We start from the raw sequence: 13,682 nt of genomic DNA on the forward strand, positions 1-13,682 counted from the left end.
TATTGCTCTATTTCCTAATGCATGTCCACACAGAATCCTTACAATTCAACCAGCAATGAATGCCAGTCTTATACACACATTCACACTCCTGTTGTATAGTTATCTCAAGCTTTGCTATAACTCCCTGAAGGGAGGTCATAGCCAGGTGAGGGTTGGTCTCTTCTCCCATGCAACCACCATAGAACAAGGGGACACAGTCTCAAGTTGTGCTGAGGGAAGTATGGGCTGGATGTTAGGAGGAAGTTGTTGGCAGAGAGAGTGATTGGCATTGGAATGGGCTGCCCAGGGAGGTGGTGGAGTCTCCATCCCTGGAGGTGTTCAATCAAAGCCTGAATGAGGCACTTAGTGCCATTGTCTAGTTGACTGGCTAGGGCTGGGTGCTAGGTCAGACTGGATGATCTTGGAGGTCTCTTCCAACCTGGTTGATTCTATGATTCTAACTTCATAACATTTTCTAGATTGAAAAAACAGTGTACAGATGAAACAAAATGTGATCACTGTGCAGTGCCCATTTAACTGGCTAACACATGGCATGCATCTGCAGTAAAAGTAAAATTTACGGTAAGTAACTCACTATACTACATAACCTTATTTTAGTTATTAGATAAGTAGGTTCAGGAGTTTCAGGCAGCCAGATCAAACATCCACAGGAGAACACCACTGTTATCATGTTAAAGATATAACTTAGATCAGCAAGGGAATTCTTTCTGTGTTTTTTTTACATACTTGTGCCACTCTGAAGATCCTTCTCTTTGGTCTCATGTTCAACTGCTTCACAAGATGTTTCTCAAGTGGACAAGTCATATCTAAACTACAGGCTATATTTTCTATAGGCAGGAGAAACAAAGGCTTTGAAAGGATTACTGTGCTTTGGTGAGCTCTCTTAAAACACATTCCTACATTCCTCTGCTTTCTTTCACCTCCAGGACTGGAGTGAGCAGGCCAGGAACCAGCAGCCACACATCTTGCAGAAACAGAACTACAGGACACTCTTTTTGTACTGTATAATCCAAGTGCCAAAGAAGCAAAATCTGATCCTAGTATCTGCCATGCTCTATCTTGCTTTTAAGACAGAGACAGGGAAAACACAAGAGCATGTTTAATAGAACAAGGGGACACAGTCTCAAGTTGTGCTGAGGGAAGTATGGGCTGGATGTTAGGAGGAAGTTGTTGGCAGAGAGAGTGATTGGCATTGGAATGGGCTGCTCAGGGAGGTGGTGGAGTCACCGTCCCTGGAGGTGTTCAAGAAAAGCCTGGAAGAGGCACTTAGTGCCATGGTCTAGTTGACTGTATAGGGCTGAGTGCTAGGTTGGACTGGATGATCTTGGAGGTCTCTTCCAACCTGGTTGATTCTATGATAATGCTCAGTTAACACCAACCCTGTGCACAGTGTCAAAATCAGAATTAGCCCAAGATTTTATAGCATTTACAAATGCAACCCTGCCTGAAGATCTCTGTATGACTTTACACTACCAGCTGTCCTCTCAACTGAAAGTTGCTTCTTATTCCACATGCTTAAAGAATAATACAAGTGGAATAGTAGAAATCTTCCACTTTCCAAAGTGAAAAATTGGAATGAAAAGCAAGTTATTTGTTTTAAGTCATAAATCCTCAGGTTTTCAGATTATGGGAACTGGCATGCTAATTCTGGTTTGTTTTGCTTTTTATTTTAGGATGATACTTGTGCAGGAGAAAGAATTGATGATAGTACCATGTGATTGAAGTAAACTTGACTTTGGAAGGATAGTCTAGAAATGGAAGTTGCCCCATAAAACATTTTGACTGACTAGAATAATTGTGGCATTAGGTGACAGCTTTCTGTTGAGTCACACCTTACACTGAAAAACACCAAACAAAGCAGAAACAATTATACTAGAGTAAGACTGCTTCAGCAAAGTGTTATGTGAACTATAAAGTAGAACAGGCAGCTGTAAATAAAGGGTTTTCAATCCCTACTGATGATAGAGGAAGAAAGGCAGAAGGATAGGAAATTTTATAAGTGAGTTGAGTAAAAATGGTGTTTTTAATTATGCACTGCTTCCCCCACCCCAGTGAACATGAGGCATAGAAAGTGCCAAAGTGGTAGCATAATTCTAGCTGCTTGGGTTTTCCCTGAAACATGAATCTGCAGTACACAGATCTAGACAGCATACAACTGCGTGGAATACAAACATTCTGTTCCTTTCCCACAAGCAGTGTAATTTATCCCAGGCCTCATTATCCTAACAGTGGCACTCTGAACTGTGCCTGAACTCCCAGAGGTGACTGCTCTCAACAACTTTCAGCAAATTTCATTTTAATCAAGGAAAAAAAAAAACCACCAACCCACAACAAAACCCCACAATCCCACAAAAAAACCCCAACCCAATCCTCCTCCCCTCCCCCCCGAGAAACCAACCAACCAAAAATAACCCCAGCAACCAAACACACCAAAACATGAAGAGGAGGAAAGCAAGTAATGGAAGACTCACAGCTTTTAAAATGCTGACAGCTTCTTTACTGAGCCAGACTGGATATAAGACATCATCGTGAAGAATGGATTCAAAGAGGTCATCTTCATTGTCGGCTTCGAAGGGGGGTTGCCCAGCCATCATTTCATACATGAGGACACCCAGAGCCCACCAGTCTACTGATGGGCCATATTCTAATTCCTGCAGGATCTAGTAAAGAAAGAGATTGGATTTGATAGACAAGTTAGATGACACTTCTGGCACATATTTACTGGTTCAACAGGATGTGCACTTTCTTTCTCCTTGTGCCTGAGTGGGACTAAACTCTGTTCTGATTTTGGTATCAGCAGGCAGGGTTTCCCACCTATGCAATTTGTGCTAACACAGCTAAGAGTGAATGTGTAGTTGTGCTCAGTACTGACTGAGCTTATCAGTCCCCTGAGTAAAAGAGCATGCTCATGAGCAAAAGAACTGTATATCCTCCCAAACAGTTTAAAGCAGGTCACACTATAGGGGGAAAAAAGATCAGATATACAAAACAGATTGGTGGAAAATGTGAAACATTTCCTTGTCTCTATCTTGAGCAAAACAAACGGAACCAGCTTGTAATGCTGCACAGAGATCTTCTGAGAGATCTGTTCTAGTCCTTTAGGTAGGGCTGAAGGAAGCCAAAAGCAGCTTTGTGCAAGTTCTTGACAGCATTACAAAACTGTACAACTCATGGCTGTGGGACTCATTTTAACGGCCCTTGCTTTACAAAAACTGGCTACAACTTTTCATGTGGCACAAGCTCAACCTTGTAGCAAATACCTTAAGTGGGAAGTAGTAGGTTAGCACCGTGTTTTACTGTACTACTTGGTGTTACAGAGCCACTGTTGCAGAAGGAACAAGTTTAATTCTTGGTCTTGTTTAAAATCTTTGTTGGCAACATGGACAGTGGCACTGAGAGCAGTCTCAACAAGTTTGCCGATGACACCAAGCCGTGTGGTGCGGCTGACACACAGAAGGGAAGGGATCCATCCAGAGGGACCTTGACAGGCTGGAGAGGTGGGCACAAGGCAACCTCATGAAGCTCAACGAGACCAAGTGCAAGGTCCTGCATCTGGGTCAAGGCAATCCCAAGCACCACTATAGGCTGGGCAGTGACTGTCTTGAGAGCAGCCCTGAGGAGAGGAATTTGGGAGTGCTGGTGGATGAGAGGCTTAACATGAACCACCAGTGTGCTCTTGCAGCCCAGAGAGACAACCAGAGCCTGGGCAGCAGCAAGAGAAGTGTTGCCAGCAGAGCAAGGGAAGGGATCCTCCCCTTCTACTCTGCACTGGAGAGACCTCACCTGGAGTACTGCATCCAGTTCTGGAGCCACTATTACAAGAAGGATATGGATGTGCTGGAAGGTGTCCAGAGAAGGGCGACAAGGATGATGAGAGAGCTGGAGCACCTCTCCTGTGAGGAGAGACTGAGGGAGTTGGGGCTGTTCCATCTGGAGAGGAGAAGGCTCCAAGGTGACCTTACTGTGGTCTTTCAGTATCTACAGGGGGCCTACAGGAAAGCTGGGGAGGGACTTTTTAGGATGTCAGGTAGTCATAGGACTGGGGAGAATGGAACAAAGCTAGAAATGGGTAGATTCAGACTGGATGTTAGGAAGAAGTTCTTCAGCATGAGGCTGGTGAGACCCTGAAATGGGTTGCCCATGGACGTGGTGGAAGCCCCATCCCTGGAGGTGTTTAAGGCCAGGCTGGATGAGGCTCCAGACAGCCTGATCTAGTGTGAGACGTCCCTGCTCATGGCAGGGGGCTTGGAACTAGATGGTCCTTGTGGTACCTTCCAACCCTGCTTGATTCTATGATTCCTCTTTGCTGGAAAGAAGCTTGTAGTTTGGCTATAGTGTTTCAGCATGACTGTTTAAGGTGAAGATGAGCGTCTTTAAAATTGAATTGGCAAACACACCACTATCTCCTTAACACTAATGTCACAGCCAGAAGCCTTGTGCTGAGCTGTGTATTTGAGAATTGCAACACATATAAAACCAAATTCAGTCTTAACATAAAACCAGAAATGAGTTTAGTGTTTGAAGACAGAGGTCTGGATCCCAACTGGACTATTAGCTGAATGGATATTACAATGTATAGACACTAATTGCAGAAAAGGATACTTATAGAAAATGTACTTTTTAAAGTATTCTGGGCATTCTCTGAAACTCAGATATTGCTAAAGAAAAGGAAATTGAAACATAACACCATGATGTAAGAGAAATAGAAGCAAGAGAGGAACTTCTGCAATTAAGACGACAAAACGGAAGCCTGGGTTTCCGAGTTCAGTGAAACCAGTATTTCATGTCAAAGTTCCTGGGATCTCACTGTTCTTTGCTTTCATTAATAATTTTCAAGAATTTGTCAAAGCATTCAATCACTACACTAAATCTGAAAGGAATTCCTACAAAGCCAGAACCACCACAGTGGTATTTATTTCCTTCTAATGGCAGAGTACTTTTCAAACTCCACAGGACGCACATTTATATTCTGAATTTCAAGACGATTCACACCTCATCAGTTGTGCTAACAAAGCTTTGTGGCTATGTACACTAACAGCACAGATCTCTAATTTGTTGTCTCTAACCAATTACAGCATTTTTTCCTTGCTGCAAATTTATGGTTGGTGAAAGACTAAGCCAGTGATACTTTTGTGTTAAATCAGGGGGCTGTGTCTTCAGTGGTTACTAACAAAACTGAGCAGACTCGATCTGCCTAGCAGAATAAATGTGCAATATTGACCCTTCCTAGGCACTTGGGAATGCATCTCACAATATTAAAAGTCAAGGTGTATAAAACCCACACAATTCTCAACCATTTCTTTTATCCTGTGAATGCCTTGAAATGCCTTTGGATGTTGTCAACTGATATGCAGCATCCATATGTAAAGTTCCTACTTTTCTATGCAAGTCCCTACTTTCTGATTATCTGTAGGATAAGACATGCCACAAACACAGTATCTTTCACTCTTTCCTTAAAGGAAAGAAAACAAGTGGTATTCCCACAAAGATTCTCACCAAAATCACACCAAACATACAGTCTCTTCTCTATGAACACGCCTTGCTAAACTTCATGACAAACAAAAAGCATTTTCACAGTTACTAAAGACCACTGCTGGCAGTAGTCAGTTGCACCTAGCACCTTAAAGGCTAGTAAGTGCCTTCACAGTGATACAGTCAGAAATGAGCATATGGAGAATATTGTAGAGCTTAGGGAACAGAAAAAAAACATACTTTGTCATAACTATAAACAAGGGATGCTGCTTGTGAGCAGACCAATAACAAATTACTACAGGATTCCCAATGCAAAACTGCAGCACAGTTTAGACTGCATCTCCTACTGTTTTCATCTGCATGCAAAAGTGTCTAAAATACACATGTGAATTATATTATCTTAGTGCAGTGCAAAAAAAAGTTACCTCTGGAGCTATATAGTCAGGTGTGCCACAAAAGGTTGTGGTGGTCACTCCATTTAGAATCCCTTCTTTGCACATTCCAAAGTCAGCCAGTTTACAGTGACCTTCTGCATCCAGAAGAATATTGTCCAGTTTCAGGTCTCTGAAATAAAAAGGCCTGAAATTAAATCATCTCTCAAATAGTAATCACGTGTTCTTAAATTGCATCATGAACTACAGAATGTGACCAATAGATGGTTTCACAAACACTGTTGAGAAACCATCCTTTCCATGGGCGCACAAAAAGCTGGTAGCAGGCACTAAACAGATCTAGTTACAGGTGACAAGGAAGCAGGCAATGAGAAGCATTTTGCAAGATCAGGCCTTTGCTCTCTCTTTGTACTCAACACTGTACTCAACACTGGTCAGGCCACACCTTGAATACTTGTGCCCAGTTCTGGGCCTCTCAATTCAAGAGAGATGTTGAGGTGCTGGAAGGTGTCCAGAGAAGGGCAACGAAGCTGGTGAGGGGCCTGGAACACAAACCCTATGCGGAGAGGCTGAGGGAGGTGGGGGTGTGCAGCCTGGAGAAGAGAAGGCTCAGGGGAGACCTCATTGCTGTCTGCAACTACCTGAAGGCAGGTTGTAGCCAGGTGGGGGGTGGTCTCTTCTGCCAGGCAACCAGCACCAGAACAAGGGGACACAGTCTCAAGTTGTGCTGGGGGAGGTCTAGGCTGGATGTTAGGAGGAAGTTGTTGGCAGAGAGAGTGATTGGCATTGGAATGGGCTGCCCAGGGAGGTGGTGGAGTCACTGTCCCTGCAGGTGTGCAAGAAAAGCCTAGATGATGCGCTTAGTGCCATGGTCTAGTTGATTGGCTAGGGCTGGGTGCTAGGTTGGACTGGATGATCTTGGAGGTCTCTTCCAACCTGGTTGATTCTATTCTATGTGATGGGATTTCCCCAGAAATGTTCTTTTTGCCCTGTTATTCCAATTTCAGTAGGTGGCTATTTTTTTTCATGACAATTGCCCAAAATTTTCAGATGTGCTGGCCCACCTTTATCTAACATACATTTCTCAAGCATTTACACAAAACAGCACAAAAATCAGATTTCTGGTACACTGTCCTCAAGGTCTACCTCATCACTGCACATCTGTGCAGAAAATCAGACACCTGTTGGAAGCGCTGGGTAACTTACCGTAGAGGTATATTCCTGTTACAACGTGGTTTGTACATGAACCAAAAGTCTGACATAGCAAAACAAAGTCAGCTTTACCTCACAAGTGCTAAATTCACTGTCTCCCACGTAAACTAACTTCAGCAGACACAGTTTATGTACCTGAAGTATACAGAGGTTGTAGAAATATTTGTTTCAGCCAATATACTCTACCCTAGACTTTGCTATCTCCAGATCATTTATGCTGCTCTTGTAGGTCCTCAGCTTAGTCATCTACTTAAGGCCCCTTGAAGCAGACTACATATTTTATCCTTCCTTAAGATCATCCTTTTTACGAGTTCCTATGTGAACCTAAAATCCAGCAGGCTACAACATAATTCCCTACATCTATCTACTTGACCCCTTAAATAACATCACTTCCTACGCCTGGAAAGCCACTTGCAAGAATCATCCAGTATCATGCAAGTGCAAACAAATCTACAGCTCTATGCCCCAAAAAGAAGTCAAATAAATAGCATTAAAAAATTATCTACCTTCCCCAAAATGCTCTTCCAGTGAATTACAAGCATCACAATCAAAGAGATCTGCATTAGGACAAGACATCATCAAGTAGAATGTGATATATTCAAGAATAGGCTAAAACTCTTACAGATGGAAGAAGCAAAAAAGCTTGTAGCTTTAGCTTTTAACCTTCCAAAGGCAGTGGTACCTTGGATGTTTCTAAGCTAAGGAAGAACAGAAGCTGTATCTCATAAAGTAAAAATAGTCAGGTAAAGAAATCAAAGTATAAATATGTTTGATGTAACCTGGGAACTGCTTTCAGGGCACTGTGACAACAGGTGTTAGGAAGAAGGTGATAATACAAATATTTCTGATAGGAACTGATGGAATTTAAGAGGCTGCTAAGAAAACTGGATCCATCTTAATTCAGAGTGGTAAGTCTGACAAGTCAGAAGATTCTTATATGTTACCTAGCACAAGGACTGGCCAAGGGAACTGGTTTGTCCAGCTGCAGAAAAGGAGGTTCAGGGCAGACTTTAATGCTCTCCACAACTACCTGAAAGGAGGTTGCAGCAAGGTGGGTGTCAGTTTCTTCTCCCATGTAACAAGTGATAGGACAAGAGGAAATGGCTTCAATTGTGCCAGGGAAGGTTTTGCTTGGATATTAGGAAAATTTTCTTCACTGAGAGGGTTGCCAAGCATTGGAACTGACTGCCCAGGGAAGTGGCTGAGACACCAATCCTGGAAGTATTTAAAAGACATGTAGATGTAATAGTTAGGATATGGTTTAGTGATGAACTTCATAAAACTGTGTTGGAAAGGACTTCAAAGATCATATAGTTCCAACTCCCCTTCTATAGGAACAGACACCTTCTACTAGCTCACGTTCCTCAAGGCCCCATCCAACCTGTCTGTGAACACTGTCAGGATTGAAACCTTTACAACTTCTCTAGGCAACCTGTTCCAGTGTCTTATCACCCTCACGGGGAAAAATTTCCTCCTAATGTCTAACCTTGCCAGCGTTAGGTTTACCCTTGAGCTCAGGATCTTAAAGGCCTTTTCCAACCTTAATGTTTCTGTGTTTCTATGATCCTATAATAATTGAGATCCCAGAAGCAGGATTTCACAGTGCAGGCAGGTGACACATTGGAGTTGTTAGGACCTAAAACTGTTTCATGTGCCACCCTACCTATCTGAATGGAGATTAAGTCAGTAACCAAGAAACTCCTAAGCTAAGAGAACTGTCAGCACTAATAAAACACTAAGAGCAAGCCACCACATAATGGAGAAAAACAGGATACTCACCATTGTTTTTATTTCCTTAAAATTTTGTGTAAGACATAGAAGTTAGCAATAAAAAAATAACTTGGCAGTGGAAAAAGAGAGTGAACAAACTGAGCAATGAGAAAAACAGGAAGAGTCAAAGTATTAAATTCTAACTACCTGTAAAGACTGCCAGTGAAATTTTAAGCCTACCTGTAAAAGCACAAATCAACTTAACTTACTTACCACACTTACTTTTGCCAAACTATAATCCTACTTGACAACCCCCCTTACATCTGGGACCTCTGAAATAAAATAATGAAGCTTATAATCCTCTTCAAAAATCCACTGAATACACTGAAGACATCAGCTTAACTACTCATGCAGCAATGATATTCAACAGTAGTAGGTTTGTATTATCACACCATAGTTTTAAAGCAATTTGTGAGAGGCTAAAACAACAGCAGCACAACTCCTGTTAAAGTACAGATGGGAGGTTAAAAGGTAAGCTGGGAATCTGCCAACGTTCTAAATTCATAACTAGCCTGCAAGACTACCAGAGTTCATAAAAAGTCTTGCACTGAAAACCATTCAAAAGTATTCGGCCAATTTGCAGCTGCCAGACTTAAAAAGACAGTAAGAAGCAGGCAAATGAAACCAAAGTGAGAAGTCCCACCAAAACTCCCTAATTATGGAACTCTGAAACAGGAAACCTTAGTTAAATAAAAGAATGTTAGAGAATAGGTAACATGCTACTTAACACCTCACAGTAAAACACCTAAACTGAAACGGAGGTAAGAAAATAAATGGAAAAGTAACAGAACAGTCAAGAGTTGACAGAGTTGTCAAGGAAGTTTGCCATTTCATAGTTTACTTCTCACTGAAATAAAACTTAAAGCTTTAGCTTAAGACCTCTATCTCCCCAAAACTCTTCCAATAAACAGCCAGATCTCCTCCTACATCTCAAAAAGTAAACAGCTATTGAACTCTGGAATGTAAATTAATTGTATAGAATGATCCATTCTTTTTGCTTCTTGGTATTAGTGTCAGTTGTCTACCTCTAAATCAGAGTGTATCAAATAATAGGGTCAGATAGCTCAATGACAAAGGTCTATTAAATCCTTCTTTTTTCTCATTTTGCCTTCTCTTTGTGGGAATTAGAAAAGTCATCTGTGTCTGACTAAATGAGTTCCTACAACCTGAGTAATTACATGCAACTGCAAACAACCTAACCAGTTAAGCCAGGAAAACATCCTGATTGCTTGAATGCAGTAATGCCACATAAAGCTATTTCTCTGCTTTGTTTGTCTGCCAAGATACTTCGTACACTCAGTTCAGTTGACTTGAGCAGTCACTTACATAAAATGTTTTGTTTGGCTCTATTTTTTTTTCCCCCTCAGAAAGCCTTAAGCAGAAAATTAAGCCTTGGTTTCTATTTCTGGAAACCTGCCAGCATCATGATCACCTCACAAGCTGGAATGATTGCCAGGATCTGAAGAAAGAATCAAGATTGCAACAGCAAGGTTTGTACAAGTCAGAACAGAGTAGTGGGTAGACTGCAGGTAACCTGCAAGAATCACAGAATCACAGAACGTCAGGGGCTGGCAGGGACCTCAAAAGCTCATCCAGTCCAACCCCCTTGCCAGAGCAGGATCACCTAGACCAGATCACACAGGAACATGTCCAGGTGGGTTTTGACGATCTCCAGAGAGGGAGACTCCACAACACCCATGGGCAGCCTGTTCCAGTGCTCTGTCACACTTACAGGGAAAAAATTCCTCCTCATGTTTAAATGACACTTCCTATGCCCCTTGCCCTTGTCACTGGGCATCACTGAGCAGAGCCTGGCACTCCAGGCACTCCTCCTGTCACTCAGCCTTTGCATATTTATTTATGTATTTATAAACATTGACTTCCATAACATTAATTTCTTCCTCTGCGCACCAGTGCCATGAGACACTACAACCATTCCCTGGACAAGGCTTCACAGGACTGGGTTCTTGAAAGTCTAACTCCCACGAGCAGCCAGCAAGGTAATGGCCTTGTGTGCCTGGCCCTATGTGTCACACGTGTCATTTAGATAACAGGTAATTTTCTTGTTGAAAGTAAGGCAATTAACCAGTAAAATGAGTATGTCTGCCAAGTCATTACTAACAGTAGCCTTTGAACACAGTAAACATTAGTGACTAAATAAATCTGTATTTGAAGAACAAGATCAGGTAGCTGAGAAATGTGATCACAAGCTGGTTTAAGCAATCACTTTGAAATGAATAACCTCTGCACTATCTGCTTCCACTCTTTTGAATGAGCAGCAAAAATGGGAAGCCTATAGGTTTCACAGCATAGGTCAGAACAAAGCAGAGTAATTGTTATCTACACAAAACAGCAATTGGAAGCAAGAACATTTCTTTATAGGGTGAAAGTTCAGTGAAGGACGGCACCTTACTAAACATCTATAGAACTTCAAAGTGGACAGATCCGAAAGCAACACAAGTCTAAAGTACAGAGCTACTGAATAACCATTATTTTTGGTGACCTGCAACTACAATAAACCCTTTCAATCACTGCCATTGTTCCTCTGCAAGGGAAAAATCACATTCTCTCTGCCGGCTTTCAACAGACAAGCTGTTCATGGAAGTAACTACAGAAGGTCAATGGGAAATCTCCCCCAACAACATGCAAAAGCATCAGATTTATTTTCTAGATACTCCAGGTATTGAAAGCCATAACTGAATCACAGAATTGTAGAATCAACCAGGTTGGAAGAGACCTCGAAGCTCATCCAGTCCAACCTAGCACCCAGCCCTAGCCACTCAACCACACCATGGCACTAAGTGCCTGATCCAGTCTTTTCTTGAACAACTCCAGTGATGGTGACCCCACCACCTCCCTGGGCAGCCCAGGCAAGAACTTCCTCCTAATATCCAGCCTATAATTCCCCCAGCACAACTCATTGTATCAATTAGCAATTTCAATGAATAAGGTGAAAAGTGGGGGTTTTCCATTTAATTATTCCTAGAACTTACTCACTGGTAAGTATCTGAATTGTTTTTGAGAAGAAGACACCCACCTACATCCAGCACAATTTTACCCTTTGCTATAGGTTTAGTTAACTTTGTATTTTCAACATAATTCTCAATCCTAAGCAATAAAAATCACAGAACTCTCTCAGATGGTATAATCTGCAGAACAGATGAATACAACCAAAACCTTTGTCTCAGTTCTTCAAGTATATTGGCTCAACCTGGCAGCCAGTCACAAGTAGGGTCTCCCAGGGAATGATATTTGGCCAAGACTGCTTAAACTCTTCATAAGTGTGCTACAGCAGCAAAGAAAGCCAGCAGGATGCTGGGTTGTGTGAACCAGCAGAGATAAAGAAGTCACCATCGTGCTCTACTCAGTGCTTGTCAGGCCACACCTGGAGTACTGTCTGGAGTTTTGTTTTGTTTCCTGCTGTGCAAAAAAAAGAAGTGGATAGGCTGGGAAGTGTCCAAACAAGGGCCAGGAGAATGATCGAAGGACTGGAAGCCCTCCTGTTGGAAGAAAGGCTGAGAGAATTGTGTTTGCTCAGCCTGGAGAAGAGAAGGGTTAAGGGAGACCTTATTGCCACACAGCAGTACATAAAAGGTGGCTACTAGGATGATGGAGACTTCCTACTTATGAGCAGTCACATAGAAAAGTGTGGTGGTTTGAGCTAATTGGAATATTTTAATGAGAGAAATTAGACTACAGTGTGTGAAAAGAAAATGATAGTGATGTCTATTTCATTCATAGGTTTGCTGAGATGCATTAAAACCAGAACACAAACACAGATAAGGGAGTCTCTCCCTGGCTTCTGCCATATTAACTTCTTCTGACTGACACTGCACAAAACCCAACTAATCTTTTCTTTCTAACTCCCCTTGCTGATTCTTCCAACTCTGGGAGAAGGGAGGGTGGTGGAAAGAAGGTGGAAGGGTGGTTGGGACCCCCTCCTAGGCACTCCGACTGCTGGGAGGGGTCTTGTGCTTCTGTATTACTTTTAACTTGTTTATAACTGTATATAGTTGTAAATAATTGTAATACATTGTAAATATACTCTTGTATATTGTGTTAAGTTGTAATACAAAGCTTCATTCTTTAACTTCCATCCCTCTGAGTCTAGTCTGGGTGAATTAATTGTGTGTGTGGGGCAGGTAACTCCCAGAACCACTACAAAAACACAAGGGATAATGGATACAAGGTAATCCTGGGGAGATTCGGATTGGACTTCAGAAGAAAAAGAATTCACAATGACAACAGTTAGACATTGGAATAATCTCCAAGTGAAGTAGTGGATTTCACTACATTGGACAGTTTTAAGAGTCACCTTGACAGTGTGCTGGGCCGCCTCATTTAAACTACACTGCTGCCTAGAAAGAATGAACCAGATCCTTAAGGTCTCTTCCTACCTGACATCCTGTGCTTGTGTCCTCAAAATACTGCTAACTAGTATACTAGGCTACATTCTATGCAAAATGTAGTATATAGACCTGGTTAGAAAACAAACAAACCAGAAGTGTCAACAATTTGAATGTTAGCTCTAACCAATTTAATCTCACTTTCCATACATAAAATGGGGGACATTAGGAATGTATTGCAGTAGTGGATTCCTTCGTCACAAGCTATCAGTAAGGCTTCCTCACACTGCCAACAGATCAGAGATAAATGGGAGAACTCAAGCCAAACTAATAATATTTTTTTCCCAACTGAAAAACTGCATGGGATAGAAGGACCCCATGTTTTCTGACCTGAGTGTAAATACTCAACAGTAGGACACGTTCCTGTATCATCTGGTCTAGGTGATCCTGCTCTGGCAGGGGGGGTTGGACTGGATGAGCTTTGGAGGTA

At 42.1% G+C, this 13,682-nt stretch overlaps 1 protein-coding gene across 3 annotated transcripts in view; it reads right to left on the reverse strand.

Moving 5' to 3' along the window:
• PRKCE (protein kinase C epsilon) overlaps window positions 1-13,682 on the reverse strand; it is a 308,568-nt gene that overhangs the window by 26,890 nt on the left and 267,996 nt on the right. For all 3 annotated transcript variants that reach the window (XM_064158377.1, XM_064158380.1, XM_064158379.1), the window contains exons 12-13: window positions 5,898-6,036; window positions 2,472-2,660 (exon numbers count right to left, since the gene is read on the reverse strand). In XM_064158377.1, coding sequence (XP_064014447.1) covers window positions 2,472-2,660; window positions 5,898-6,036 — 328 coding nt within the window. The remainder of the gene's footprint in view (window positions 1-2,471; window positions 2,661-5,897; window positions 6,037-13,682) is intronic.

This window comes from Pogoniulus pusillus, chromosome 18 (assembly GCF_015220805.1).
Source record: "Pogoniulus pusillus isolate bPogPus1 chromosome 18, bPogPus1.pri, whole genome shotgun sequence".
In the NCBI taxonomy this organism is placed as follows: domain Eukaryota; kingdom Metazoa; phylum Chordata; class Aves; order Piciformes; family Lybiidae; genus Pogoniulus; species Pogoniulus pusillus.